General features: G+C 47.7%; 1 protein-coding gene across 9 annotated transcripts in view; it reads left to right on the plus strand.

Annotated features, from left to right (window-relative positions):
- Window positions 1-26037, plus strand: part of ADAMTSL4 (ADAMTS like 4) — an 84101-nt gene that overhangs the window by 32902 nt on the left and 25162 nt on the right. For all 9 annotated transcript variants that reach the window (XM_061605654.1, XM_061605662.1, XM_061605659.1 and 6 more), the window contains 4 exons: window positions 8582-8739; window positions 17861-17930; window positions 23168-23931; window positions 24645-25740. In XM_061605654.1, coding sequence (XP_061461638.1) covers window positions 8693-8739; window positions 17861-17930; window positions 23168-23931; window positions 24645-25740 — 1977 coding nt within the window. In that variant the 5' untranslated portion in view covers window positions 8582-8692. The remainder of the gene's footprint in view (window positions 1-8581; window positions 8740-17860; window positions 17931-23167; window positions 23932-24644; window positions 25741-26037) is intronic.

Raw genomic sequence — 26037 nt, forward strand, 5'->3', positions numbered from 1 at the left:
TTCTTGTGAGGAGAGGTCCCTTGTTGCCAGAACCTTTGGCCTAGCTGGCGTGCCCCTTCAGAGAGAGCCACAGGCCTCCTCATCCCCTCACCTCCGCGGAATGTTGACGCTGGTCTTCTGGGCTGCCGTCACAGCAAAGCGTGACCAAAGGAGCCAACCTCTGGGCTGGCTTGTCAGCTGACGCCTTTGTCTCCTTTCCCTGCATAGGTCAGCAAAGTTTGCTCCCCCTGGACCCTAGGAATGTTCCACCAGTCCTGGTCTAATCTTGGGAGAGGCTTCGCACGGCACAAAGGCCATCCAACCGAGGAGCCTTCCCTTCCAAACTTTTGCTTTTCAGAGTTGCAGCGTAATTCTGCCCATTGGGTCGAGAACTTGTTCCTGCGGGGTCTCTGCTACAGGTGCCAGGGGCCGGGGGGCCGGCAGATGCTCCTGCACCTGACACCTGGAGGGGCGCTGCAAACTCCTGCAACAGACCAAGCCTGGGACAGATCCACCAAGGCTGCGTCAGTGCCCTGATCCACAAGTCCTTGTGTACAACTGTGTTGCAGGCTGCACCCATTCGGCTGCATGCAAAGACTTTGTGCTCTCGTGAGTCAAAGAGATGGGTGTTGCTGGCTTGCAGAAGTGGGTGGGTGGGATGCTCAGGAAATAGAAGTCCCCTCCAGTTGATCCTGGTGAGGGTCGCAAAGATGACCTGGGGGGTGGAGAATTTGGGCTAGGGGTGATCAGGGGTTTAAGGGGCAAGGCTTTGGGGCTTTGCTGATCCGTGTAGAACCTTGCCATTCCCCCTCCCCCGCGGGGAGCAGAATAAATTACGCCCCAATGAGGTTAATGTGCATAGATTATTCAGGCCCATGCATTTGAGTTATGTCAACTCGTGCCATAGCATGCGTAAGATCTCAGTGCTCAAAACTCAAGCCGTCTGCTCCTGGGTTTTTCCAAATTCCACACAAAGAAAGCCTGGATTTTGCACCTTGCACATCTTAAGCTAAACAGCACAGATTTGACTCATTGATATTGAATTCTGTGTTATTTTGAGGGGCTGGGGTGTTTGAAAGAATTTAGGCCAACAGACCATAACATAGGAAACAGCAGAGCTGACACCTATGAATATGTATATTTTTTGCAGCAGACTTCAGATCTGACGTGTCTCTGATGGCTGCCATTTTCTTTTCTCAGAAGCAGATTTCGGCTTTCCTAAGGGTTAGGGTAAGACCTGTTCATCAGTGGAACTGTCTGCCTCAGGAGCTGGTGGATTCTCCCCTGTTGGAGATGTGGGGAGAGGAGCTGGTTCTGGTTGTGTGGCCAGTTCCTTGTGGACCAAATTTGTCATGTGGGGAGGGCACCCATCTGTTAATCCCCTGATGTCACAATGATGCCAGGCGACGTGGCACTTGGAAGCCCTCCCCCAATCAGCTGGTTGTCAGGGCTTCGAGGCATGATGCAGGCCAAAGAGTCCTGTCTGGTGCTTTGATGCTCCACTCATCAGCTGATCGATGACGTTTCAGAAGCTAGGCATGTGCCCTCCCCCAAATCAGCTGATTGTTGGGACTTCAGAAGCGTTGTGTGCAGGTCTTCTGAAGTGCTGACAATCAGCTGATTGACAGTGCTCCAGAAGCTCCCTTTTGGCCAAAAGCTCTTTTTTACCTGCCTGCACCTGACATCGCATACGGTATCTTATGATTGGCAGGAAGGCATGGCTGGGCCCAGATGGCCTGGTGGGCTGAATGAGGAAGTGTGGCGGGCATACTTAGGCCCGCTGGCCACAGGATCCCCTGAAGTAGAGGCTGGATACCATCACTCAGGGAAGCTGTTGTTGCAAGAATCCTGCATTGAGCAAAAGTGGGGTTGGGATAGATGACCTCCCAGCATATCCCCCCCTTCCAACTCTACAATTCTCTGATCCTATATAAGTCAAAACTGTGATTATGAATGGTGTCCGAAGTGTGTGTGTGTGCATAAAAGAGATCTTAAGTTTAGGAATCTTTGTGAACTGGTGTGTTTGTGTGTGTGCGTGTAGAAGTAATGGCACGGTTGTGCCGATGGACTAGTCTTAATTGTTCCGGAGCGTGAGCTTGGCCTTGCACGCTGCTTGCCAAATCACAGAAGGGTGGAGTGTGTTGCTGACGCAGCCAGATGGGGCAGCTGGCCCGCTCCATCGAAGAGGGAATTGTGTGGTGTGTTTAACCTTGGCTTTTAAATCTCCTTCGGTCGGCTGCCCTTTTATTTTCCAGGGATGAGCACTTTTTTCGGGCTGTTCTAAAAAGCCTGGCCAAACAACTAAATGATTTCTTTTTCTCCTTCTTTTTGTTAATGTTGAAGTAACAGGAGGGGAATGTTACAGTAACTGCCCGAGCCAAGGAGGGGTTGTGCTTGCTCGTTCAGCATTTTTGCAAAGCGGTGCTTTAGCAGTTGATTATTATTACCTTATTTTATCATCTTATCATCAGGCAGCGACTCCTGGGCTGACACCTCTCCCTTCCCCTTTGCCCAATTCCAGGTGTGCTTATTCAGTGAAGGTGGGCAGGCACTCTGCACATCCTCAGAAGCACCATTATTTTTGTTGCTCCTTTCCCTCCGCCCCCCCCCCAGGAAATTGTCTTGGAATCACCCTTAACTTTTATCCCGTTCCTAGCTAGGGTTGGCCCTGTGTCTGAGGGCAACTTTAATTGCAGGGTTGGGATACTATTTTCAGCCTGATTTTTAGCCTTTTTGGACAACCTTCTGGAAGGAAGGTGTGACATGCCAGTGGTGGGAGGGGCCAGGAGCAAAAGTGGGTGGAGCATCAGGTGTTAATTTATTTGCATATCCCTTTCTGTCCTTCATCCTAGTAAGCAAGCACCCTTATTCACATTCTAGACAGGGGAAAAAATACTTTAAAGCAGGCCTGAGGAAAGTCCTGAAGGGCCAGATGGAGAGGGCTAGAGGAGTTGTGTTTGGCCCCCTCAGGCCTGAGATTCCCCCTCCCTGCTCTAGGGTGTTGATCCTTGAAATAAAAAGTTGGGATGTTTACTAGAGATGGACGGGTCATTCCGTTTCCAGTCCATGTTCGGTTTCCATGTCTTCATTCATACCTTTCTTTGATCCTGTTTCGCCATTGAACTGCTATATTATATGAAACGTCCACTTGAAAAAGATCATTTTGAGAATATGAATATAAACACATTTCGTCTCAACGTATGGCTTTCTAAATGCACCCTATCCTAAAACAGGTATTTTAATGTGTTTGGGTCCTTTTTTCTTTGAGCCGTGGCAAAACTTGGAGAAGGGCGAGATCCGAAGGGTAAGCACGTTCTGTTCTGTACATTCATCCGAGAGGTCTGGATCAGGCCTGTTGGCTTTGGAATTCAAACCCTCAAGTGTCCCCAGACATTACAAGCACGTCCCTAGTTTTGTTTGCGAAATGTTGAAGGATGTGAAAAGGGGGGATTAGCCGTTTTTATTACTCTTAATATTGTTAATCATTAATGGCTACAAAAAACGGTTGAAAACCAGCAACAGAGGATGAATTAAACACATCACAAAATGGACACCCATAGCATTTTTATATAATAATAGTAATAATGATAATGATTAATATGTTTTTATATTGTTTTAGCCATTGGCAAAATATGTTATAATATTAGACATTACACGTATTCGGTGAGGGATGGGCAGAGAGGAGGGGTACCTGCTGGCCCTATCTTACTAGGTTCTGAGGTTATGCCAGCTGCTGGTTCCACGATCTTACATTCCCATTCAAAAATCTTCCTGCGCAGAGAAAGAAGAGGTCCAAATGCTGTTCAGACACAATGTTCCTTACAGGCAGGGGTGTAGTCATGCAGGATCTCAGGGGGGGGATCTTACATCCTTTGTTTTGAAAGCAAGGTCCCAGCAGGGTCCCTATGTCTCCAGCATCCTACGAGCCAATCAGCATGAAAGGGGAGTGTGTTAGCCACTTAGAAGAGTCTTCTAACATGCTTCCTTGTCCTTTCCTGCGGATTGGAGCCAGAGTGAAAGGAGGTGAGTCAGACACTGAGAAGACACTTCTCAGTAGCTAACTCTCTCCTCTTCCATGCTTATTGGTTCATTGGCATTATCAGGGATCTCACTGTCAACCTCACAGCAAAAAAACTGAGGAGGGGGCATGGCTGTGATTAACATGAAGGGACCCTGCACATATGAATTTGCCATTATGCTACTGCTTAGAGGGTGTATTTCCCCCACCTCCCCTTAAAAAAAAGAATGATTCCCAGCATCGGATGCCTTGGCACCTTTGACCTGTTCTATTAATTGTTCCTTTTCAAAGTGCTTTCTTGGACGGTTCACCGTGTCCAACCTGATCTGCAATTCGTCTCGTAGATGTGGATGTGAAAACATCTGCCATAGTCTGTTGCTTTTGCTGGATGTTTTCATTCCACTGGGACCTCTTGTCTATTAAAACTCCTGCAAGAGATCTTGGTGTGCGCCAACCAAGTCTTCCACTTGCCTGCTGGCAAAGAAATCAGAAGTATATCTTCTCTCTCCACTCCCTCCCGGGTATCACTCCCTCCCCCTTTACACCAGGTGTGGGGAACCTTTGTTCCTCCAGCTGTTGAGGAGTTGCAACTCCCATTATCCCTGGCCATTGGCCATGCTTGCTGGGGTTGATGGGAACTATAGTTCAGCAATCTCTGGAGGGCCAAAGGTTCCCCACACCTTTCCAAAAACCAAGGTACCATGTGTAGAATCAAGAGTCGAGCTCCTAGTCCTCATTGTCGAACCTCTCCTACTGTTCATGCCTGCCTCCTCCTCCTCCTCCTCTGCTTTAGAAAACAGTATTTCCCAAATTTCTGATAGCTGCAGACAACCCCTGCTGCATTTGGAGCGGGGTTTACTTTTCTACCCTTTATAAACGGTCCACTTTTAGAGCAAGTAAGAGTTGAAAAATGTGTGCATGTGCGGTCACACTGCTTCAAAACCAGCTAAAATGCGACAAGCGTTTAAAAGCTTAGCCATGCCTAGAAGGTCACCGTAGGAGAGGTGTGCACGATACTTTTCCTTGCCGTGCCCTTAAAAGCCAGGCAAAAGATTTCTGCTTTTTCTGTCCTCCCTGCCCCTTACCCAGTGGTGTAGTGACAAATTCAGAAGTGCAGGGTCCCTTCATGATAGCCATGTCACGCCCCCCTCCCCATAGCCACAGCCCCTCGCTTGCTCTCTGTCGTCGTCTCCACACTCCTCAGTCCTTCCCATGTGCACCTTCTCCCAGAACAACAGATCTCCATAGGAGCCAATCAGTATGCAAGGTGAGTTTGTCAGAGTGTGTTAGCTACAGAGAAGAGTCTTCTCAGTGGCTGGCTCACCTCCTTTCACTCTGATTGGCTCCAATTAGCAGGAAAAGACAAGGAACCATGTGAGAAGATTCTTCTCAGTGACTAACATCTTTCATGCTGATAGGCTCATAGGACGCTGGAGACATTGAGACCGTCCTCCCAAATAAGTAAGGGGTCTAAGGTATCTAAGCCCCACTGAGACCCTGGACCACTATACCCCGGTCGTTACCCGCCCCCCATCTCCACAAGTGCAGTCTTGGAGAGCGCCCTTTGTTTGCAAACAGTCCTATCTGATCTACCCATCAACCTTCATTTTTCCGTCCACCTTGCCAATCTGTTGCCAGCCTGTCACCCTCGACTGCTCAGTCACTGAAGGGATTAGCTCAATGGGAGAAACTTTACCACATCTTCAAGGCCACGGCAACATCTTGTTCCAAAAGAGATTTAAATCTGATCTCCATGCACGTAAGCAAAAAAGAAAAACAGGCCCACCACCAGACAAATAGTATTTTGGCTTCAAACCATGTCATTTACATATGTGTTTTTTGGGGGGTTGGGGAGGGATATTCTGTGCGACAGTCGAGGAGAATGTTCTCGGACCAATCCCATTCTTGGACTAATCCTGTTCTTCGAATCACAGCAGTGTGATAAAATAGTGTGGCTTAAGAGGTGTTTTGTCAGGTTACTTACTAGTCCTCATTGCAAATTTGCCCTTCTGCAATTATACTTGCATTAGCAATGTGTGGTTTTAAAAGGGAGAGAGAGAGAGTTGGGGTGTGCTGTCTCTCAGGTGCAATGACCTTTCAGACGTGGTTTTGATTCCACAAAGGGGTGACCTTTTCCCACACATCTCCAAGCCAAGGATCCTTTTTTTTTTAAAGTAACCTCCCTCACCCAACTGATTTGCAAAGATAAGTGGGGAATGTCTTGGGTATATTTGGACTGTCCATCCGATATGGTGCCAATGCAGCAAAGATTTGGATGGTTTCCCAGCTGGATGAAAATACCCAGGGATGGATTAAGCAAAGGTTAGGCAAACAAAGACAGCGGGGGCCAGACCTCGCAGGGGTGTGGCTCCCCGAGACAAGACGGAGAAGGTATCCAGTTTCTTTTCTTTCGCCATGACAACCGCAGCAGCAGGACCTGTCCAGGAGATGTAGAAATGTCTTGCACCCAATGGGCAACGATTCTTGGAAAGGATCGTTGGATTCCAGGAGGAATGGAAAGGAGATTTGGGACTTGCGGGGTTTTTTTTGGAGGGGGGGAGAAAGAAATGGAGGGAAACTGATACCATTCTTTTTTCAGCTCAAGGGCCACAATCCTTTGTGGGGGCCACATGCCAGTGGTGGGCGGTGCCAGAGGCAAAAGTGGGCGGGGCAACAAAAGTACATTTTTTACTTTTGTACAAGTAGGCTTGTTTGTCCCCCTCTATATCCAGGCAAGCCAGATATATTATGGGAGTTTGAGGGCACATTCCAGCCAGGCAGAAATGCTCAAGGAGGGCCAGTGAGGGGGGTGGTCTGGGAAGAGTCCCGAGGGCTATAGAGAGAGGCCTAGAGGGCTGCATTTGGTCCATGGGGCCTGCGCTTCTCCACCCCTGTTATAGAGTGATTTCTCTCCATGGTGCTCTGCGAAGTGTGAGTGGACCCTTCCCTGCCCGGAGGGGTTTCCTCAACCAGAGGGCATGGCTGTGGGACATAAGAAGTAATACTGCTATCCACGGCTGCAGTTCTGCACGTTTCAGTCCCATTGAATTAAATGGCAAGAGAGATCATGTTAATATTTCTTATTTATTGAATTCATAGCCCACCTTTCTGCATCCAGGCACGCTGCACCCAAGGCGGCTTGTGATTAAACGTTGTAAAATAAACAAATCAAAACCGTAATCTCAAATGAAAATGCAAATTGCAAGTTGCAAGGGGGGGGGAAGGGAATATTGAACATGTAGGAATTGGCACCGTCTTCACTGCCTGCTTAAAACTGGGGAGCAAGAGGGCAAATTGCACCTTTTTTGGGAAGGCTGTTCCATAATCTGTTTCTGTATAGATGCACAGTCTGCATCTGTGCTGGAATTGTTCTAATATGTTTTTAAACTTCCTTTTTTAAAATGTTTTTAATCTTAGAAGATGTTTTGATAGCTTTTTTTTAAGTAACGTTTTTGAAGATGTTTTGTTTTAATGTGTTTTAAAGTTTGTTTTTATGATGTTTTAATGTTTTTAGTGCTTTTGTTTGCAGCCCTGGGCTCCTGCTACATAATAATAACAACAACAACAATAACAACAATAATAACAATAACAACAACAACAACAACAACAGGATGTGCTCAGTTCTTCACCTGAAAACCTCAGGATTTAAATGTGCTTAACCATGGCTGAATCACACCCTTGGCATTCACACGTCCCTTTTGATGTTGAAAAGTGCTTTATCACAGGAATCTTTACAACAGTCCTGTAAGGCAGTTCATTATTATACCCAAATTGCAGATATATATGGGGGGAAGAAAGTGGTTGCCAAAGTCCCTTCTACTGTGTCTAGGGGGTGGGATTCAAACTGGCGGCCTCCTAAATTTGTTCAGTCCCTTTGATGCAATGTCAGCTCTCATGAATGCAATAAATGATGAAAGAATGAAATAAACAGTTGGCCCCAAAGTTTTTGCTGGAAGCTTGTTGTTGCGGACGTAAGGACTACAAACTTAACACTTTAAAAAAGCTGAGCTTTTCTGCTTTGTTCTGTTTTCTGTACTTGGCTCTTTTGCAAGTCCAGCTCATAAGATAATTTTTGGCGCAGGGCATCTGGGTCTCGGGAAGGGTTCCCCAAGCAGAACTGAGCCTTCCTGGTACCTCTTTTGTTTTGTAAAAATGAAGCCCTCAAGGCATGGAGGCAAAATGTGGTTGGCAGGATGAAGAAGGTTGACTGGAACTATTGAGCATTTTATGAGCCAATTTCCTAATTTCCTTTTTGACTCCCCTTACCCCTTTTAAGGACTTAGTGACTGATTTATGAGTCACCAAACCCAAGTCCAGATAAGCATCTCCTCTGTTCCTTTTGAAAGGTCAGCGAGGGGTTGGAAGTTCAGGAATCGTTCAGAGGTTGTTGTTTTGTTTTTTTTACTAAAGAGGCAATCCCACCCACCCTCCAAAAATCCCCCCTGCCTTCTTTTACAGGCCCACTTTCATAAGTCAATATTTAAAAGTTGGGGGAGGGAACCAACCGTCCAGGTCTCTTTGTTGACATTTTTTAATGCTGACATTTAGGGTTTTTTTCTCTCTCTCTCTTAAATGTTGCTTCAGGGAACTGAAAAGGATTTGAAACAGGGGAGGGAGTATTCCCCCAGAAAGAGGGCTTCACTGCAGAGCAGATGGTGAGGCTGCAAGAGAGGTCCCGTCTTCCAAACTGACAGCATGGATCAGAAAGCGATGCGGGTGGCAAACCAAGGCTCGATTGGCGGGTAAGTGGATGTCCCCCGTTTGGGGGTTGTTGCTCAGTAGAGGCAGCTTCCTACATTCCTATGTTCCAGGTGAAGTGGCTGAAACCATGGTTTGCTGGTGCAGAGGCAACCCGTCAGATGTTACACCAAACCATGGTTTGTCAAGATGTCTGGCCTGGTGCCGTTCGCCAAACCATGGCATGTGGACAGGTGCCAAACTTGGATCTGAAACCATGGTTTGAAGCTGGCTTGCAAACCATAAACCCCAATTTTAGCAAGCCTTGGTTTCGTGCTACATCCGAACTGACAAACTAGGGCTAGTGATGTGGCTCCATCCTTGGAGGCGGTGTCTAGTCTGGGATAGCTTCTCAGGGATACTCAGGGAAGGCGGGGAGAAGACAGAAACTGTACAATCATGGCTTGAGGGCTAAACTATCGTTAGTACAAACCATGATTGAAGAGAACAAACCATGGGTTAAGCATCATGTCTCCACGGGTTTGTGGAGTCATCTGTTAAAGCCTGGACGTTCTATCAAAAACTTTGCCTTTTTCAGCAAACTGGGAATTAGCTATCATTTTGCATCTTCTGTCCCTTTTTGAGAATCCGAATAAGAACATTCTTTTGGTATGTTCTGTTTTTAGAGCTTGACCCCCCCCCCAACAACTCTCATGCCTCTGGGCTTCTGCCTCTGCCACCATGAGGACAGGAAACTTGCCCTGCCCTGCCACTCTTTCCTTGTCTGTTGCTTTTTGTATTCAGGCTGTTGGAGATAATCAGGATGGGTGTATGTGTTAAAAGGCCTTCTGGCCTCTGGGCATATAGTTCGGCAGGATCCAAAATAAATCCTTCTCTCACTTACAGAAGTGGAGGCCAGCCAGGTGCAGCCTGGAATGTCTTGATTTCCTCTGTGTCTGGAGCGTTTCAGGCAATAGCCTTCCCCGCAGGGCATAGATAGCAAACGTGAAGCAGGGATGGGTTGATCTGCTGCGACAATTCCAGCGGCTTCCTCGTATGAACCCCACCACCACCACAACCCTAGTTGCTGCGAAGCCCAATGTAAACACACAAACAAAAATTAAGATTTCATTGCAAAGAAAATGGGAGGCACCAATAACCGTGCTCACAGCCATGAGCAGGGAGATTGAGACAGGAACCGTCGTATCAATAGCGCTCTGCTCATTTTCTAGGGGATATCGCCCTGTGTGAGCACAAAGGTCCCCGGAAGGGCCAGCCCCTACTCTTAGGTAGAGGGAGGCATTTGCCTCATGCAATAATGGCAGAGAGGTGTTGGAGGACAGAACTGCGTGGGCATCCTTGGGGGTGCCACTTGCTCCCCCACTCCAGGTGGGTGTTATGTGCCTTCAAGTCAATTTTGACTTATGGTGACCCTATGAATCAGCGTCCTCCAATAGCATCTATTGTGAACCACCCTGTTCAGATCTTATAAGTTCAGGTCTGTGGTTTCCTTTATGGAATCAATCCATCTCTTGTTTGGCCTTCCTCCTTTTCTACTCTCTTCTGTTTTTCCCAGCATTATTGTATTTTCTAGTGAATCATGTCTTCTCATGATGTGTCCAAAGTATGATAACCTCAGTTTCATCATTTTATCTTCTAGTGACAGTTCTGGCTTAATTTGTCCTAACACCCAATTATTTGTCTTTTTCGCAGTCCATGGTATGCGCAAAGCTCTCCTCCAATACCACATTTCAAATGAGTTGATTTTTCTCTTATCCGCTTTTTTCGCTGTCCAACTTTCACATCCATACACAGAGATTGGGAATACCAAGGTCTGAATGATCGTAACTTTAGTGAGCAGTGATACATCTTTGCATTTGAGGACCTTTTCTAGTTCTCTCATAGCCTTCTTCTGATTTCTTGACGATTGTCTCCATTTTGGTTAATGACTGTGCCCACTCTCTGGATGAACCATAATCCCCCAGATTCTCAGCTCTCTTTTTTTATTTATTTAAAGAAGAGTTGTAACCAGGGTTAGCCCTACTCAGAGTAAACCCATTAAAGTTAATGGGGCACAGCTTATTTAGGTCCATTAATTTTAGTGGGTCTACTCTGAGTAGGGGTGGGCGAGAAATTCGATTCAGTTCAACTTGAAAGCCAAATTTATCAAATGCGTACTTTCTGAAACGTGACAACAGAACTGTAGCCATCCTTTGAAATTTGCACTTATCCGAATTTTGCCATGCAGTTCTCCAACCCAGCAGTGCTTACGAAAATGCATCTGTTAGGGGAATAAATATATTGGAAAAACAACACAGAAAAATGCAATTCTGTTCAGAGAAATTGCTTGCAAAAATATGTACGTTAGTCAAAACGGCATAATAAATGTCTTTATTTGGAGAAAATCGTAGTGCTAAAGAATTTTCATGAGGATTAAAAAGAAAAATGCCAGCACCACAAACTTCTGCAGAAATGTGGAGAACTGAATTTAAGATTGGAACAATGAGAAATGGGCAAGTTTTGCCATCCCGCCCATCCACAACCCAGGAAAATATCTCTGGAGCAGATGAGCCACCCCATGGCCTGGCCTGTCCTGTCCTGGGCCCCCTAAGTTGGCCTGTGGCCAGGGGTGACAAAAGCCATTTCGCTACCTCAGGTGCAGGACCAGTAATGTAATGACAAACTCAAAAGTGCAGGGTCCCTTCATGATAGTTAAGCCACGCACCCCACCTAGCCATGCCCCATATCCCACTTCCCCTTGCCTCCCTTGCTCTCCCTGTTGTCTCAGGAATCTACACCCCACTACAACAGATGACACTTGGAGCCAATCATTATGAAATGGAAGGCTGTGTGTTAGCTGACTCATCTCCTTTCACTTGGATTGGCTCCAATCAGCACGAAAGGACAAGGACTCTTCTTAGCGGCTAACCTGCTCCATTGTCATGCCGATTGGCTCATATATAGGGACCTGGCTGGGACCCTGCTCCCAAAAAAGTTTTAGGTCTATGACCCCAAACAACCCTGGATTACTACATCCCTGTGCAGGACAAGAGAACATCTCCATCCTCTTATTTTATGTATAGAATCCGACTGGGCTGGCAGTTCATTTCATGTTATGTTTTTATTTAAATATCTCCAAAGCGCACTTTCATAGGCAACATAGCAAGGCAGTTGAAGGATATACGTACAGCCAGAGGTTCCTACCTCCTGGTCTGTTTTCTCGTGTCATGCAAAACAAAGGGATCTCTTTGGATCGGGCGTTGTGGCTGTAGGGAAACATCAGTGTGCAAGATGATGGATGGAATCCTTTTCACACGTTTCTGCCGGAAAGTTCCCACCACTGGCAGATCGCAGCTGGTGTTCCAGACAGCCAAGATGCCTCCCTCTGTGAGGTCCGGCTGCCTGATAAGGGGAGCCAGAAATGGGTTAGGGTTTCGTATGCCAAAGCGTCTGCATTCCAGATGATGTGGCAACATCTTCTCTTGAAAAAATAAAATAACATAAAATCAAAGAGGGTTTGTGTGTGTGCGTGTGCATGTAAGAAATTACTTATTTCTGTCATTTAAGTTGTTTTATTAACTGTTTTAATTATGTGTTTTTAAATTGTTGTAACCCGCCCTGGGACCTCTGGGTGAAAGACAGGTAATATATTCTAAATTTAAAGCATTTTAAGTCATGGCTTCCCTCAAAGAATTCTGGGAACTGTAGTTTGTAGGTGTGGTGAGTGTTAACTTAGGAGACCCCTATTCCCCTCACAGAGCTATAATTCCCAGATTTCCCTGGGAAGACGGATTGATTCTTAAACCACTGTGGGAATTGTAGCTCTGCGAGGGGAACTGCGGTCTCCTAGCAACTCTCCACACTCTTAATAAACTACAGTTCCCAGGATTCTTTGAGGGGGAAGCTGTTAAAATGGCATAATCCTACTTTATATGGATAGTTCAGATGGGTCCACAGATACATGTGATGTTTTCCGGTACATGGTGGAGGTGGGAATAGAACCTTGAAGACAGAATTTGATTGGTTGGCTTCTTGGAAGCTTCTAGCATGTTTCCTTCTGACAACCAGCCCAGCTCTCAGGTGGCAGCCTTGACTGGGACAGTGAATTCCCTCCAGGGAGAACTTTTCCTCTGACCCTTTGCAACTCATGGCTCCTGTCTATGTCCCGCCTTATCTGGGGGAGCGTCATTTCCTGCCCTGCAAAACTTTGGCCTTGAGCGATCAAACACAGACTTTTCCCAGGAGGCCCCTTGTTTGTGGAATTAACGTATCTCCCTTCCATCCTGTAGGGCCGCAAGGGACCTCCGCAGCTAGCAATAAAATTAATAATAATGAAAAAGAGAGTTAAAATATCTTTAAAAACTGTTCAGTTAGAAACAGAAAGACAGAACTCCGCCTGTCGGGACAGATCGCAATCTCAGTTCCGAGAAGTCCTGATGAAATAAAAGCATAGCTGTGTGTGCGCGCATGCCATAAAGTCATGGAATCTCTTTCCATCCTGAAAAAAATAACTGTGGTAATTGGACTGCAGAATTGACCCAAGCGTGGAATGTCTGTGCACACATTTAATTTTCACAAGTGTTCCTTTGCCACGCCTTGCCTCCCTGAGTTCTCTATGTGGCGTGCGCCTGCAGTGTTTGCTGACCGTTTTGCCACTTCGCCTGCAAAGTTTGCCGAGTTGAAATCTGCCCACCCAGGTTGACGTTTCTAGAAAGGAGGCCCTGTATCCGCCAAATATGCACTAGCTGCAACGGCTGTGTTCCACCTCTACCGTCTGCCTCTGAATAATGCCGGTTGCTGCAAATCGCAAGTGGAGACTGTTGCTGTTGCGCTCAGGGCCTGCTTATGGGCTTCCCGTTGGTGCGTCTGGTTGGCCGCTGTGAGGACAGGAGTCTGGATTAGACGATTCCCCCCCTTTTGGCCTGATCCAGCATCAGGGCTGTTCTGATGTTCTTATGAAGCATTTTTCCCAAGGGTGTTTGCACAAGCGTGAATGAGCTAGATGAGCAGAAACTGATTCCAGATAAGCCAGAGACTCGATTATGGTGGGTTGTCTTAAAGCCTGCGGAGGAGACATTTTGCCTGTCCTGAAGGGTGTTCGCTCCCCACACCCCTGGATAAGATCTGCAATCTGCGGATCAATAGCTCTGTTCTCCCTTGCCTCTGCAGACCAGTGGTTGTGTATGACACAAGTGGGGAGAGTTGCTGTTGCCCTCAGGTCCTGCTTGCGGGCTTCCCATGGGGGCGTCTGCTTGGCCGCTGTGAGAACTATGCCGGACTAGATGATGGGCCCCCTTAGGGCTGATGCAGCAGCCAGACTCTTTTCATGTTCCTTGAATCTCATGTGGCAGAAGTTTCCTCACCCAGATTTAGACTCTCTGATCTAGCCTCAGTCACTTTTATTTGTTCCCAGTGACTGACATTCAGAGGTATACTGCCTCTAAACATGAAGGCTCCATATATCCATAGGAAGCTCAGACAATCGGAAGAGCCTTGCAGTTGCGTCAGGCCAAAGGGGGCCCATCTAGTCCAGCATCCTGTTCTCATGGACCAACCAGATGCCTGCAGGCAGGACCCGAGTGCCACAGCAACTCTCCCCTCTTGCAGCTTCCAGAAACTGGCATTCAAAAGCATCCTGCCTCCGACAGTGGAAGTAGAACATAGCCATTGTGGCTACTAGCCATTGATAGCCTTGTCCTCCATGGATTTGTCTAATCCTCGTTGGTGGCCGTCACTGCCTCTTGTGGGAGCAAACTGTCTGTTTAACTATCTGCACCATCCATCACATCTTGTGGCCGTGGAAGCCTTAAGTCCATTTTGCACTGTATGAAAAAACTGCTTGTTTTTTCCTGCCCTGAATCTGTTTTGAGGTCACTGAAGCTGGGAACAGGCTTTGTATGTTTAGTTTTAATTGGTTTGTTCTGAAGCAATTTTCTTTTGCCCGGGGGGGGAGAGGACCTGCCTGTCCATCTTATAATGTCCACAGTGGTTTGTGAGACTTGAGAAAAAGTTGGAGGGGTGCGTTAAAAACAAACCAAATTAGGAAAAAAATGTCAGCAGCTCTGTGCGAGGTGCACATTGGCAGATTAGTGCAAGTGGCACAGTGTGCAGCATTCTGTGTGTGTGTGTATGAGAGAGAGAGAGATAGAGAGAGAGAGAGAGAGAGAGAGAGAGAGCAATTTCATTGCTCAACTGGAAGAAAATCTGCGCCACCTCATCATTGCCCTCCATCCTAGGCCAGGACAGCCTCTATAAACATCCCAACCAAATTCCTGTCCAACTTTTCCCCTTGCAAAATCCCCCAGGAAAGGAGATTCCACAGCTGCCTCTCTGTGTGAGTCACCGACACTTAGTTGGGGACACCTGATTTCTGTTTAGGATATATCAGTTTGTATAAGTTGATTTCTGGAGAAGTATGTGTGCGCGTGGGGGTGGTTTGCCCTGGCGTGGCAGGCAACAGCACTGGCCCCCTCCAGGCCAGCTTCTGAGTCATCTTTGGCCTGACATGAGGATTGCTTGTCGGTAGAACACAGGCAACATAACGTCAGCATGCTAGCTGACGTTCCTCCTTGTCTGATTCGTTACTTCCTTTTGTCCAGGAAGGGTTATTTTTCAGGCAAGGATGGGGAAGTCGAGGGGCCGCAGAGCAAGTGACTCACCTTGGCAAAAGTACAGGGCAGCCTGTCGGTCCCAGGATGAAGAGGACCATAGCCAGAAAGTTTGTGATGGGAGGGCGTGCATGCTATGGGGTACACTGGGACAGCTCTCATAAATATGAGAGAAACAGCCCACGCTAGGGACGGGGAGAAATTCTGTTCAGGGTGTATTTAAAGGCGAACATACCTAATGTGCACTTTCTGAAACAATATGCAAACCAAAACACAGCCATCCTTCAAAACTGCCGTGCAGTTCTCCAGTTAAGGCATGTGTACAAAAATGATTGTATTATTTTGTTATTTATTATATTTTTTATGCTATTTTATGTTCACCGCCCAGAGAGCTATTGCTAGTCGGGCGGTATATAAATTTAATAAATAATAATAATAATAATAATAAATAATAATAATAATAAATTAGAGTAAAGTATGCATAAAATGTACATATCAGTGAAAATGATAGATTGATTTATTACGGTCAAAGACCAGCATAAAATACACAAGATCAAAAATTAAAATATTAATACAGGACACGTTTTCCATGATAAAACAGTGAAAATGACATACAAAAATGCATTATATTTGGGAACACTGCTTTGCAAAAAGTGTGTCTATTAGGCACAATTACATACAAATATGTGTCTGTTCGGAGAAATTTGCACAAGAATGCTGATGAATTTTCACTAGGAATTTTTTTTTTAAAAAATCACAAACTGATATGAAAGACTGAATTTAAGATTGGAAAAATGAAGAACTAAGGGGAAATGAAATGGACAGATTCACCCATCCTTGGGTAGTGTGTCCAGCAGCTTAACAGAAATTGAAAGATGTACACACAATTGACAATAGAAAGGGACACAAAGCGAAATTGACAGAAATGAGCACAAATTGAAATTGGCACAGTTGAAATTGACAGATTCACACCCAACTGACAAATGCACACGTGCATGCACAAATCTATAGCACACACAAGCACAAACGAGGATTGTACATGATTATGCCAGCCACAAACATTTATGCCTTTCCTTCAATTAATAATTGATTTTTAATCTGCTGCCTTTTTAGCCTATCAAGAGTTTTTTTAAAAAATATATAGCTTTATCAGCTTGGAGCTGCAGCCCTGCTAAATCCAAGGCATTAAGTGCATTTAAATTAATGTCATGTAGTGAATTCCACCCCCCTGCAATTTCAAAATGAAGCCTCTATGTGTGTGCCAGTCTTCCCCAATGACAGAGTTACCTATGAGACGAGGGAAAAGCACGTTATGGGGAGGAAGTCCACAGTGTCCAAGCCAGTGTGCAAGAACACAGCTAAAGATTTGAGCATCAGATTTTCCCCTCCATGTGCCGTGACTGACTGCAATGAAGTGGTGCTGGTGTGGCCAAATGCTGACTTGACCAAAGTGCCTGGTGACATAACTGTTGCGCAATTGACAAAAATCCCTGGGAGGGTGTTGCAAGCGTGAGACTATGAGGTCAGAATGGTTTCACTGTCAGAATCTGTTTGAGGTGATGGGAAAAGCTCTGTCCTCCCTGCAGGAGACCTTCCTCACAGCCAGCTTTTTAAGGGAGTTCCCAAATGTGAGATTAAGTCATTGGGAAGGTGCCTTCAACCAGCTCAGAGTCATCCTTCACCTAGCTGGGCTCATCTTATGATTGCCAACGTGTTGCCCTTCAGTTGTTGATAGTCTCCACCTCCCAGAAGCCAGCATCACCCAGTGGTCAGGGATGGGTGAGAATTTTGATTCAGGTCTCACTTAAAGCTGAATCTATCAAGCTTTCACTTTCCAGAACAATATGAGTACCGAAACACAGCCATCTTTTGAAATTGGCAGTTATCTGAATTTTGCAATGCAGTTCCCCAATCAGTCTTTACAAAAATGCATTATGTTTTGGAAAGTTTGCATAGAAATGAATGTCAATGAAAATAACCCTTTTAAAGGCCCTGCTGAAGCTGCCCCCACCATCTATGAGCGTGTGTAGGACCCTATCCCTATTCTTTCCATGCGATTCCTACTGCTGGTACCAAAGTTTTTGTTAAAGAAGCAATGTCCAGCAACACATCTGCTTTGTTAACTGAGGTATTACTTATCAGTAATGTGGAGGATAGATTCAGCAATGAATACAAGGCCCTCGTCGCCTGACGTCAACCCTCCTTTGCTCAGCAAAAGGGTCCTTCCTGACTATTGGGTGATGGAGGGTTCACAACAGGGATATTCCCATCATGCTTTGCTCAAGAACTTTCCTGGAGAGCCTGGCTGGCCAGCAGCGTTAGCTGGACCGCCTCTCTGACTCAGCATAGTAGTTCTGGACGCTCCTCTGCAACTGCAGCTTTATGAAAAGTAGGTCTCCCTTGGTGTTTGAAGACGTTGATGGGCTGCACGTTTCCTTCAGGCAGAGTCAGCGAGATTTGCAGCTAATGGAAGGCTCTTCGCCCACACTACCAAGGGGCCTCTTTGTTCTTGCCTTGCCTGCAAGCAGCCGCCACCACCTCTTGACCAGTGGAATTACAGTCTTGTTTTTCTTCTCAGGCTTTCCTTGGCCGCCTTCTCCTTGACTCTCTCCGTGATGATGGCGGTCCTCTGCCAAGCCATTGAAAAGGTGAGTCACGCTGGAACGATGAGCTTACTCAGGAGCTGGCTGGAGAGAGCCAGGAGGGATCTGTGTTATGCATTTCCTCGCGTCCAGCTTGTTTGCTTTGCCTTGTGGTGAGGACTCTTCATTCTCTAGGAGCGACAGAAGAGGCCAGCTTCTGGATCCCGCCAAAGGGGGGGGCATCGAGTCCAGCATCCTGTTCTCATAGTGGCCAATCAGATGCCTCAGTTGAAAGCCCGCAAGCAGGACCTGAGGGCAACAGCAACTCTCTCCCCACATATGACCTCAAACAACTGGCGTTTGGAGGCACGCTGCCTCTGAAAAACTCAGTTCGGCTAGGGAATATATCTGTTGAAACATCTAAAGTAATAAATGTAAGTAATATATTAGGTGGTGAATAGCAGTGGAGGGCTGTTGCATTCACGCCCTACTTGGGGACTTCCCTGATTGGCCCCTGCGGGGAACAGGGTTGTTTGATTGAGTGGATCTTTGGTCAGATCTAACAGGGCTCTTCTGATGTTCTTTGTAATAGTGAGTGCTTCAGGGCACATGAAGAGTGCATATGACGCACGCACACACCCAAAGTAAGCATAGGCAAACGGTGTGTACCCTGCATTTCAAAGGAAAAATCAAAACCTTGATTTGAAAAGCTGGACTCTGATGCCAGGTACATTTCCCTAATTTGCACAGCTTCTTACAAGATCTGAGCAGGGTGGTTTATAACAGATGCGATTGGAGGTCGCTGATTCATGGGGTCGCCGTAAGTTGTAATTGACTTGAAGGCACATAACAGCAACTACTGCTATGGAGAGTTGGAGGAGGCATTGAAGCTTTATCCCATACCACTGGAAAGCCCTTGAGGATTCCACCAAGCACGTTTCCCAATCTATTTTTGCAGTCATAAGGTCTAGAAACTTTAAAAAAAATGGAAAAGGAAATGTTCTGGATCCTGAATTTTTTGCTCAATACTCAGTTCTGTAGTATTTCTCAGCTTGTGCAGAATTGCTGGAAGGGCTTGCCTGCAACTGATTCCTTGGAGGCGTTTGCCACTGCCCATTGCTCCTGGGCCGAACGAGGCTGGCTCCTTTGGAAGGGGAGTTCTTTAAATGAACAATCCTTCTCTCCGGTCAGCCCCCAGATGGTGTGTAAAAGGAGCCTCTGCATTTTAGGCCTCCTAGGGTCACTGGCCCCAGACCAGGGTGTGTGCGTATGGCGCTGGGGGTCACTAAACAGCTGGACTCAATTCTCTAGATGTTAATTTTGTAATTTGAGCTGGGGACCCTGGAATGCAGAGGTTTGGGTGTTGCATCACTAGTAATAATAATTAAAAAAGAAGCAAAACAAGGCCTTCTGATTACAATTGCTTGTGGAATTAGAATGGGGAATTATTCCAGCCAGAGGTCAACAAGCATTTCCTCCTTGTGAAGGGGATAATTATCACCTGTTAGCAAGAACAAAAAACTTATCCTTACAACAGACATGTGAGGCAGGCTGTTGATATCCTGGTTTTTACAAATGGGGGACCGAGACTGATGGATAGAAGCTTACTCCAGGAGGGGGAGGGTGCGTACCTCAGTGGTAGAGCAATTGCTTTGCATGCAGAACGCCCCCAGTTCAGTCCCTGGGATCTCCAGTTAAAATTGCCTCAGAAAGTAGGTGAAGTTCCCTCTGCCTAGAGAACTGCTGACAGTCAAAGTTGGTAACTAATGTTTATGAACTATATAAACTAAGAGTCTTGCGGGATGTTTGCTTTGCGATTGAAATGAATTAAAGCGCCTGTTGCTCTAGCACGGGAGGAACATTTTTGGCTCCACGAGCCAGATCCTTTTTAGGATCGGCCTTGGAGGCCCAATTTGACAGGTGAGCAGAGAGAAACCTTGAAGCTAAGGTGACTCCTGTTCGATCATTTTTGAATGCAATTTCTTTTCTCATTAATTGGTGGAGAATGATTGGGGATATGTGGAAGAATGCAGGAGAAACATTCAGCTTAGCAGTACCCAAAGCAATCGAGTGCGTCTGCAGCAAAGGGCGATCTTGAACCCACAGCCTCCTTTGCCCGGAGTGATGGCTCCAGATTTACAGTGGCTTTCTGCTGCTTCCTCATCTCTGAATGTCAAGGGTGTGTTTTTTGGTGGAGAGTGGAACCAAGGAGTATGTGTGCACATCAGTGATTGAGGAGTGTGCACAAGTGTCTCTGGATGCGTGTCGAGGGAGCAGAGGAGACCGGGTAGTACATTTCAGCAGATTTAATTGTTTCCCATCTTCCAGAGGCAGGTTTTTACATGAGAAGGCAGGGGCTCCTGTTTGAGGGAGTGGAGGCTTCTCTCAGCCCCAAAGGTGCCCCTAACCACCTCCACCTTCCAATTTGACTTCTTCACTAAAAACCAGCATCCATTCAGGATTCATAGAATCATAGAAGAGTTGGAAGGGGCCTACAAGGCCATTGAGTTCAACCTGCTGCTCAATGCAGGAATCCAAATTGAAGCATCCCTGACAGGGGGCTGTCCAGCTGCCTCTTGAAGGCCTCCAGTGCTGGAGAGCCCACCACCTCCCTAGGTCATTGGCTCCATTATCGTACCACTCTAACAGTTAGGAAGTTTTTCCTGATGGTCAGCCGAAATCTGGCTTCCTGCAACTTGAGCCCATTATTCCGTGTCCTGCACTCTGGGATGATCGAGAAGAGATCCCGGCCCTCCTCTGTGTGACAGCCTTTCATGTACTTGAAGAGTGCTGTCATCTCCCCTCAGTTTTCTCTTCTCAAGGCCAAACATGCCCAATTCTTTCAGTCTGTCATCACAGGGCCTTGTTTCCAGCCCCCTGATCCCCTGACTTGGCTGTCGCAGTGGAGGCTGATCACTTGGGTGAAGGAGGCGCTGCCCCACCTGCATCAGTCTGCCCCCAACCAGGCCCCGCCTGCCTGCCTTATTACTTCTGTTCAGTCCAGGGGACAGCCACAGCTCTCCCCTCCCTCCTCCTCAGTCTTACTGTTTGTTTATTTTTTAATTGTATTTCTTGTTATATTTCTATCCCGCCTTTCCTCCAAGGAGCTCAAGGTGGCGGTCCAACATGGTTCTTCCCCTCCCAATTTTATCCTCACAACGACTCTGTGAGGTAGGTTAGGCTGAGAGAGACAGTGACTGGCCCACCACGGTCACCCAGTGAGCTTCAGGGCTGAGCGGGGATTTGAACCCTGGCCTCTTGGGTCCCAGTCTGGCACGCTAACCGCTGCACCACACAAGCGTCGCCCATTGTAGAACTCAGTAGTAAGAAGGAGGGCAAAACTAGAATGAGTAGGCTCCGCCTCTCATTGGCTCTGGCTCCGCCCACTGTTGGGCTCCCTGCCTTCCGCCCCACCGGTCCCAAATGAGCACCAGCCTCCATTGGGCTCCCCTCCCTCACAATCCTTTTTAGCTTCTTTCAAGAGAGCAAAAGCAAACCAGGTTCCCTTATGCCCGACTGACTGGTGCCTCTGTTATCTTCCTGTCTCGGCGCTATCGCTCCCTCCGACTCGCTCCCTGACGGTGCCAAGGATCTGGGTTGTAGAGCACAAGCGTTTACATGTTATTAATAATTTCCTTTTTTGGCTGAAAAATGTGCCCCTTGCAGACCTCTTTGGGTTGATGCATTGGTAAAGCCCTCGCCCAGCGAGGAAAGAAACAGCGGCCCGGTCAGACGGTTGCCAGCTGTGAAGCATCTTGTGACACCCAGGACAGCTCTCTCTGTGTGTGTAATGCTGAGCAGGAGCTACACAATCTGAACTGGGACAAGACAGGGGCCCTTTCGCCCCCTCCCCAACAAGACTTGCGTTCACACTGTTTTTGTACAGACTAGAAAAGATGCAGAGGCCCTCTCCAATCAGCTCACAGGCCAGATACGTTTTGTGGCATCTTAAAAACATCAGAAGAGCCCTGCAGATGGATCAGGCCCAAGTGGCCCCATCTAGTCCAGGATCTTGTCCTCATAGTGGCCAACCAGATGCCCCAAAGGGAAGCCCACGAGCAGGACCTGAGCACAAGAGCATTCGCCCTGCCTTTGACAGTGAAGGCAGCACACAGCCATTATGGCTCGTAGCCACTGATAACCTCATCCTCCATGAATTTGTCTATTCCTCTATTATTATTATTATTATTATTATTATTATTATTATTATTATTATTATTATCCTGCTCTTTTTCCAAGGACTGGAACTCAAGGCGGCTTCCAAATATAAAAGTACATATAATTACAAGCAAACAAAAAATCTACATTCAAATACAATTAAACTATGTGCAATAATAAAACCATTTAAATATACAATTGGAGCAATTCAAAACTCATTTTAAGATAGTATAGATAAAACAGTAAAACAATACAACACCCTCTTCAACCCCGTCCTTAGGAACCAACAGTTCCAAACACCTTTCGGAATAAAAAAGTTTTCACCTGCTGACGGAAGGACTGCAGGAAGGGGAGCCATTCTTGCCTCCCTAGGGAGGGAATTCCAAAGCCTAGGGGCAGCCACCGAAAAGGCCCTATCTCGAGTCCCCACCAATCATGCTTGTGAGGGTGTTGGGATTGAGAGAAGGGCCTCTCCTGCGGATCTCAAAGCCCGGGTAGGTTCATATCCCAGTTGGTGGCCCTTATTACCTCTTGTGGGAGCAAATTCCATAGTTCATTGGCCATGCTGGCTGGGGCTGATGGGAGTTGGATCCTCCTGTTGTTGCCCCCCAGCAAATAATTAGTGGTAGACTGCCTCTTAAACTGGAGGCTTGGTACCTTAACTTTCACAGCTGTTGATATAGGAAGAACCCTTGAAACAGGACCTCTTGCTCTGTTCCATCTGCCCTGGAAACCCGGTGGCCATTGCCGCATCTGGTGGCGTTGAGTTCCACAAGTTAGCTCTGTGCCGTTGTGTACAAAGAAGCACTGCTTTTGGTCTGCCCTGAGTCTTCTACCCGTCAGCATCGTTGGGCCACCCCCAAGTACTAGTGTTCAAAAGAGATTTGGGGGGCATGGTTTGAAGGAGAGGGTGACGCCCTGAGAGACTGAACTGCACCAGTTAGAAATAAAAGGAGGCTGCCATTTTGGGAGGAGAACTAGAATTGGGAAACGGTAGGGTGTGTGTGTGTTGGGAATGAACATGCAGATGGTGGCAGGCAGGCAACTGATTTTGGAAAAAGTTGGGCATGGAGAATGGGATAAGTGGTGTGTTCTCATCCCGACAAGGAGCGCCTGTGATGACACCTTCCTGGTTTTCCCCACAGGTCCCCCAAAGGATGCCGCGTCAGGCTTCTGAGGATGAAGGACCTGGGAGCAGAATGCCAGGAGTCTGGAGCGTTTGGGGCTCGTGGTCAGGCTGTTCCCAGCCTTGTGGCCTTGGAGTCTTAGAAAGGACTCGGATGTGCCAGTCTCCGTACCAACGAGTCCCCTGGGCCGGCAGGCCAGAGTTGGCTCCGCAGCCCATTTATCCTCAACAGCCCCCTTACCAAGAGGAGAGGGCCAACAACCCGTATCCGGTCCGGCCATCGTACCCGCTTCACACCGAGAGGAACGTCAGGCCCGCCCTGTCATTCCGTGGGAGCAGTTCCATGCTGCCGCTCCACAGCCAGGGCCGGCCACCTCATGCCCCTTACAGCCCCCAGAACCGCTACACCCGCCACGAGGCCTTCCCCGCTGAGGAGTTACCTTCGGTGCAGTCAAGGGATGTCGTCGCTCCCCACTCCAACCGCCGGAGGGACTCTGCCCCCTTCCGTGATGCTGCTCACTTGCCAAGGCCTCGGGAAAACCAGGATCCCCCCAGCCGCGCTGTGTCTCAAAGGCTGCCACATGGGGTGAACAACGGGCCCTTCAGACATGCCGATTCTGCCCAGCCTCCTACCCGAGACTCCATCCCTTTGTTTAAGCCTTTGAGGCGCGGTGGACATGAGGCAGGATTGAGCCCCAACAGGCACCGCCATAGAAGCCAAGCAGACAGTGGCCGCCACAGCTGGGCCGCATCTCTGGTGCCAGAGTCCCAGGCGGCCCAGAGGTGAGCATTTGGGTCCAGTGTGAGGTGGGACTGGGAGTCTAGGGACAGAGAGTCGAGGGACATAGGAAGCTGCTTTTTAGCATGTCGAACCATTGGTCCATTTAACTTAGTATTGCCTACACTGACTGGCAGCAGCTCTCGAGGGCTTCAGGCTCAGAGTCTGTTCCAGCCCTACCTGGAAACCATAAGAAAGTTGATATTTAAATGTATTTAAATATGTATTTAAATATGTATTTAAAATGTTTTTCTCACTGCATTTCTAAACGTAATTTCTCTCGAAAGGCTACGTTGCTGCATTTTTTTTCTCTTAAGATTTTGTATTTTTAAAACACATTTAGATTTCATTATTTTTTTGCATTCTGACCTTCATGAAGTGCAATTAATAACAACAACATTCATAATAATAATGTAATAATACCACTAATAGTGGAATAATAATGTAATTAAGTAATTACATTAATAAAATGTAATAATAATTATTGCACTGTTGTTATTATACTATTAATAGTGCAGAGATTATAATTATTATTACTCTATTAACAGTGTAGTGATGATGATGATAATAAACAATAATAGTGTAACGGTAAAAAAGTGAAGAAGCAGCTAAGGTTAAAGTAGCTGAGGGGTGGAGGTTGAGAGTAGATCTTTAGTATATAGACAGGCGCATTTTCTGCCGCATTCAAAGTCACATTCTAAAACCTTCTGCCTTCCAGGTCTTTGGTTCGAGAGGCGATCAAGCCAGGCAAGTACGGCTACGGGAAAGTGCCATTCGCCTTGCCCCTCCACAAAGATGCGGCCGAGGGGGCCACGGCTCGCTTTAAGAGGCACCACGGGGACAGAGCCGGCGAGCCCCCTCCCCCGCCACCCCCTCCTCCTCTCCCTTTTTCAAAGAAGCAGAAACGCAAAGCCATCCACTCTTCCTCCCGTGAGGAGGATGCCAGAGCGGAGAAGGAGGCACCAACCGCCAGCACTGACCCCAGGACCCCCCGCGAGCCGAAACAGTCTCTGCTAGCAGATGCCGCTGCTCAACCCCCTGTGCAAGTTACTGAAGAGAAATCCTCAGGGGAAGCGGAGCGTCGTGGAAAGCCGGCGACAGCCTCTCCAGAGTCACACGGCGATGCTAACCAGCCGGGCCATTCAACGGCACCTGCAGGGGACCAGCAGCAGCACCCCCCCCCCGAATCTTCTGCAGTGCCACGCGCGATGCCTGAAGAGGATCTCCAGCCTGAGAGTTCAACGGGCAGCTCAATCCCCACTGAGGATGAGGGAGAAGAAGAAAGCAACCCCACAGCAACTGTGATGCCTTCCCGTTCTCAGCTGCCCTCACTGGCGGGCAACCCCTCTCCTCAGGCCCAGGGGGACATGCCCTTGACCCACCAGGTCTTGAGGAACCACAGCTCCGCTCCCAAACGTAAAGGCCCCGAGACGGAAAAGGGCCACCAAGCCACGCCAGAGCTGCCTCGTCGCTCGGAGATCAGCTCTGTAGCACAGACAGAGAGAGCGGGACACCCTCCGCATGGGCATGCCCGATCCCGGAACCAGAGACAGAACGAGCACCAGGCGGCTGGCCTTGGCAGACGGCTGTCCCACAGCCTCTTTGTGGACCAACCCATTGCTCCTCGTCCTGCAGAGCCAGACATTCGGTTGGTGCACCGTGGCAACCCTGTTCAGTTCCACGCCAGGGGGCAAAGGCTGCCGGCAGGGGGGCGACCAGGGGGCGATGTCCCGCAGTGGAATCTCTACTATCCCGGCACGGAAACCTTCCACTGTGAAGGGGAAAGCAAGCAGTTCAAGGCCTGCAGGCAACAGGTGAGAGCACACAGGGTTTATTTTGTAGAGCTAGGGTTGCCAAAGTGTGGTCTGTGGACCACCAGCAGTCCACGAGCTTCATTCAGGTGGGCTGCACTGTGTCTGTGCAGAGTGGCAGGCACAGCAACTGTGAACAGTGCACAAAGCGGCTGCACCATTGTTCTTAGAACCCAGCAGTCCCCCAGAAGGTGAGCGGGACAGGCCAGAAATGACAGGGGAAACAGGAGTATAGAGGATTCAGCAGCGAAGGTAATGGGATGCTGGAAAAAAGACATTGGATCTTAGATCCTGGGAACT

Source organism: Rhineura floridana, chromosome 22 (genome assembly GCF_030035675.1).
Source record: "Rhineura floridana isolate rRhiFlo1 chromosome 22, rRhiFlo1.hap2, whole genome shotgun sequence".
Classification (NCBI taxonomy): Eukaryota; Metazoa; Chordata; class Lepidosauria; order Squamata; family Rhineuridae; genus Rhineura; species Rhineura floridana.